The sequence below is a fragment of the Buceros rhinoceros genome, unplaced genomic scaffold (genome assembly GCF_000710305.1).
Source record: "Buceros rhinoceros silvestris isolate BGI_N320 unplaced genomic scaffold, ASM71030v1 scaffold22252, whole genome shotgun sequence".
Taxonomy (NCBI): domain Eukaryota; kingdom Metazoa; phylum Chordata; class Aves; order Bucerotiformes; family Bucerotidae; genus Buceros; species Buceros rhinoceros.
Genome location: NW_010397410.1, coordinates 3504 through 7798, shown reverse-complemented (window position 1 = coordinate 7798; position 4295 = coordinate 3504). Strand labels below are relative to the sequence as shown.

General features: G+C 54.0%; 1 protein-coding gene across 1 annotated transcript in view; it reads right to left on the bottom strand.

Annotated features, from left to right (window-relative positions):
* Positions 1–2134: 2134 nt before the first annotated feature.
* Positions 2135–4295, bottom strand: part of KDF1 (keratinocyte differentiation factor 1) — a gene marked incomplete at its 5' end in the record, with an annotated part of 2872 nt that continues 711 nt past the window's right edge. The window contains 3 exons of the mRNA XM_010146254.1: positions 2135–2217; positions 2864–2938; positions 3806–4295. The exon at positions 3806–4295 is cut by the window's right edge and continues 28 nt beyond it. Coding sequence (XP_010144556.1) covers positions 2135–2217; positions 2864–2938; positions 3806–4295 — 648 coding nt within the window. The remainder of the gene's footprint in view (positions 2218–2863; positions 2939–3805) is intronic.

Sequence of the window (4295 nt, the reverse complement as noted above, 5' to 3'; positions counted from 1 at the left end):
TTTGCTTTATAAAAAAGACTGAATCATTCGTTTTAAGGCCAAGGAGTGCAAAAGAATCCCGGAAGACACCACAGGTCCACCAGCTTCAGGGGCCATCGCATTGAGAGGCGAGTTTGGGGGTTTTTTGGGGAGGGGTTGGGGGTTTTTTGCAAGCTTAATCCATACATTCACTCTTGGTACACAGACTAAACATTAAAAATGTGCTATCGCAGCTGGAACGGCAACCGGCAGCTCTTTTCAAGTCCCTCCTCACCCCAAGGCTCCAGCGCACAGAGCTGCGTGTCACCGTGACCCCTGCCGACGCCTCAGTGCACAGGTTCGAGCCGACTCCTCCAGCAGGTTCGGTACAAATCCATGCAGCAGCAGGAAGCCGAGTGGGTCCAGCAGCACATGTGGCGTTCGGAAGGAGGTGACCAAATGCTGGCCTCGCTTCGAGCCTCTTCCTCGCAGAAATGGGGTTTTTCCCAAACCAACAGCTTTAAAAACAAAGCAGGGAGGGGAAGCCCAATCCAGGCCTCAGTCTCTCCCCTTTATTTTCAAAGTCTCTCTCCATTGCTGTCTCAAGATGTGGTCTCAGTAACGTCCGTGATTTAGGAAGGTGTGCTCTGAAACGCCAGCAGGTTACAAAAACAGCCTCTAACAGTGACTTGAACCGTGTGTTTCAAAGGGCTTTGGCCAGTTTAAATAAGCCTGACTGTTCATGTGAGGAATTAAACCCTTCCCCCTACCCAACCTCCTGAAGAGTAATCACAGGCTGTGAAATCGAGGCACGGTTCAGTTCAATTAAGGCACATTTCAGTCCAATTAAGGCACAAAAACAAGGTCCACACCAAAGCACGGGGCCTATTTTGGTCTCCCTCTCCCCCCAAAACCAGTGGGTGTGTTTATTCTAGGGCTGGTAAATTCAACTTGGCGTTTTCTATTCACATCCAAGGGCACCCAATGCATAAACAAGTCCCATGGCTTTGCGTGTTGACTTTCTGATAAACAACCAGGTGGCAACACCAGTCAGACAGAGCTTCCTCCTCCCGCAGCACTGCAGCCCTCAAGGTCGTCGGCGCCGAGCCCTGCGGGCAGCAATAACCCCATCTCCTGCTGCCGACGGGCTGTGGGAGAGGAGCCAAGGGAAGGGTCCTCGCAGACCCTCTGGAAACACACCCCGGGAGTTTTCCTTTCCCAGCGAGCCACTTTTAAGGCGGTTTCTAGCAGAACAAATGGCCCAATTCTTAATTACAAAAGTGTGAAAATGAACCGACTGTTTCCCTCGCCTGCCGTAACCCCAGCTCAAGGCTTGCCCCGCAGTCAGCGGGATGGGGAAACACTGAGGGCTTGGGAGATGAGCGAGGAAGAGCTGACTGGAGTGCACATCACTGGGCAGCGCGTACAACCGGCAGCGCCTCAGCCCCACCGTTCGCATCGCACTGGCAGCGACCCCAAAACTGCTCCCCCAGGGTCTGCTGGGGAGATGAGAGAGGGCAGCTGGGAGACACGTCAAGAGGCCGTGGATTAAATGAACCACGTCATTAGCTGAACCTTCCTACAAGGCAGCAGGAGGGGACACCACGAAGGGGCAGCAGGAAAAAGGCAGCTCTGGCTACTGCAAACACCATGGATGGAGGATTTAGGGTTCTGGGACCAAGGCAGCCACATTAAACAGGGGTTTGGGTCCCTAGAGAAAAGGTGCTGGGGCTTCACCTCAGCATCGGCACAAACACAGAGACACCATCCAGTTAGTCCCTGCCCGAGTTAACTTACGAAACGCCAGAAAGCCAGAACTGACACATCCTGAAAGCAGGGACAGGGCTGGGCCACTGAGGCTAAACGTGAAGTATGGTGATCAGAGAAGCATGAGTTATCTGATACTTCCTTGTCCATCTTCTCCTCCCTGGGCACACATTCCACCTCCCAAGTTAACTAGCTCCACACTTCACTTCCTTGATGTTCTATATTGTCCAAAGGAAAAAAAAAAAAAACCACCCAGCGAAATTCAGACAGCAGGAGAAACTTGGCTTCAACAGAGGATCAGGGCAGACTGGGGAAAAAAATAAGTGGATAGCACAGTCCATGTTGAAAGAGGAGGAATCTGATTGCAGCAAAGCCTTGGGATTCCTGCCTGCTGCCCAAGTCCTTCTTCTTAACAATACACCTGAAGCAGAGGTGCCCCAGATGAGTCCGTCTCTGTGTCTTGGAAAGAGGAATCTCTGCTTGTTGGAGAGCCTTGGAGAGGGAAGAGAAGAGACAGCGACATCAGACAGCGTGAACTGCAGCATTGCCCGGCAGTTAGGCGAGGAGCTGCCACAAAAGGCTTTGTGTATCATGAGGGAGGAGAAAGCCACACAAAGCCCACGGGCAGGGAACAACCCTGCCGGGATTGTAGCCGTCTTCTAGACAGATCTGTCATTACACAGGAGAAAACTTGTCTTTTAGCCCTGGGCTGCTCTTTGGAGCGGAGCCGCGAGGCTCAGAGCTCATGGGACGGCCCGTCACTCTCCCCTGCTTCTCTTCTGCGCAGTTCCTTTCGTTCCCAGTATAACCCAGCAGTGACCTTAGCTGGTCACACCCCAGAGACAGCCCCAAACTTCGTCAAGACACCCGCAGACTGAAAGCTGTCAGCCTAAGTGCCGTGCATGGGCAGAGAACCCTCCGTGCCAGGGTTTCGTTCTTTCCCAGAAGGACCCACCAACCTGGGCAGTTTTCTGAGCTCCCTTCCCAAAGCTCCACAGAACCAACACCCCGACGCTAACCTGAGCTGGTGCCCGCTCGGCCTTTGCAGGTGGTGAAACCTGAAGGTATGAATCACACCGGAGGTTCCCCTCACGCCCAGGGTACTGCCGCAGCTCAGACCCCCAGCCAGGTACGTTACCTGCGCTGCTGTGTTGCCTCATGTTCCTGGCTATCACATCTGCTGGCGTTTCTTCCGATATCTGCACGGCCAAATCTGCAATGGAAACTAAGAGGGGCTGAGACGGGCAGCTCTGACCAGAGAGCGAAGAACACACAGGGCTCTGCTTCAGAGGGCACCACCCCCGGGTAACAGCAGAGGTAGAGTCTGATTCTTCACGTCGTGGTAGTCAGAGCTTTACAGCCCCTAAATACTGGGAAGCAACAGCAGCCTTATTGCTAAACTGGGTCCTCCTGCTGCTTCTGGCTCTCTCCTCGTCCCCCATACTCAGCTTTTCAAGGCCTTTCTACAACAAACTCTCTTAGAAGTCAGTCACCTCAGGCCACTCCAGAGGAGGAGGAGAGCATCCCTGACAGAGCCATGAGGCGCTCACAGCCTGTCCCTCCTCCTGGCACGGATATTTACTGGCTGCTCCTCACCCTGTGGGGTGGAGGAAGTGTCAGCTGCACAGAGACACTCTGTCCCGGTAGTCTACGGGTGGCGTTAGCAAAGAGCACTCACGGGAGAACAGACGGGAGCAAGCCAGCTCAGTAACTGGACATCCTCTGGCACAAGTCAGCCAGCTCGGCTGGTCATACCAGTTAAGTTTGACTCATGGTCTTTCTGCCTGGATTAGAGGTGCGGAGCAAAGCCAGAGCATTGCAGTCACAGCAGAATGAGCCCTTCTATTGCTCAGCGCAAACTGCACTGACAGTGAAAGATCTCATCGAGAAAGGCAGCCCACAGCGACTGGTGGACTGGAGAAGTGGAGGTCTCCAGGAACACCCAATGTTCACACCTCCAGGAGAACAAGCCCAGCCTGAAGACAGACACCAGCTTTCAACCCTGCTCCACCCTCACATCTCCCAGGCTTTGACAAAGTAACCTGTATTGAAGGGCTGACACCATGGAACCCACACGTACCGTCCTGGCTGATGACCATGGACTCCAGCATCGTCTCGTTACCGCTGTCCGGTGCGTTGCCACGGTTGGACTTCTCCTCGTGGCTCTGGCTGGCTGGGATAGAAATATGGGGCCGGACCCTGCTTTTCCGGGTGCTGATACGTATGATGCCTCGGACCAGCCTGCATTCAGCATCCTGCTCGTCCAGGTTGTAGTCCTGAGTGATGCTATTGATGAGGTCCGAGATCTTGTTGGTCTTCTCCAGGAAGACAGTGTCTGAGGTGCACTTGGCCAGCTCGTCGATCTGGTGGACACTGAAGAGCTCTGTCAGTTTTTTGAAGATGAGGACGTCGATCTGCCTGCTGGACATGGAGCCGTTCAGCTCGCTGATGTCCAGGTCGGACTCATGAAAGGAGTAATACTCCTCCGAACTCCGGTGGCTGCTGGGCAGTGGCGCCTTGTCTACACTGTTCCTGGAGGGCTTCTCCGACAGCTGCTCTTTGCAGCAGGA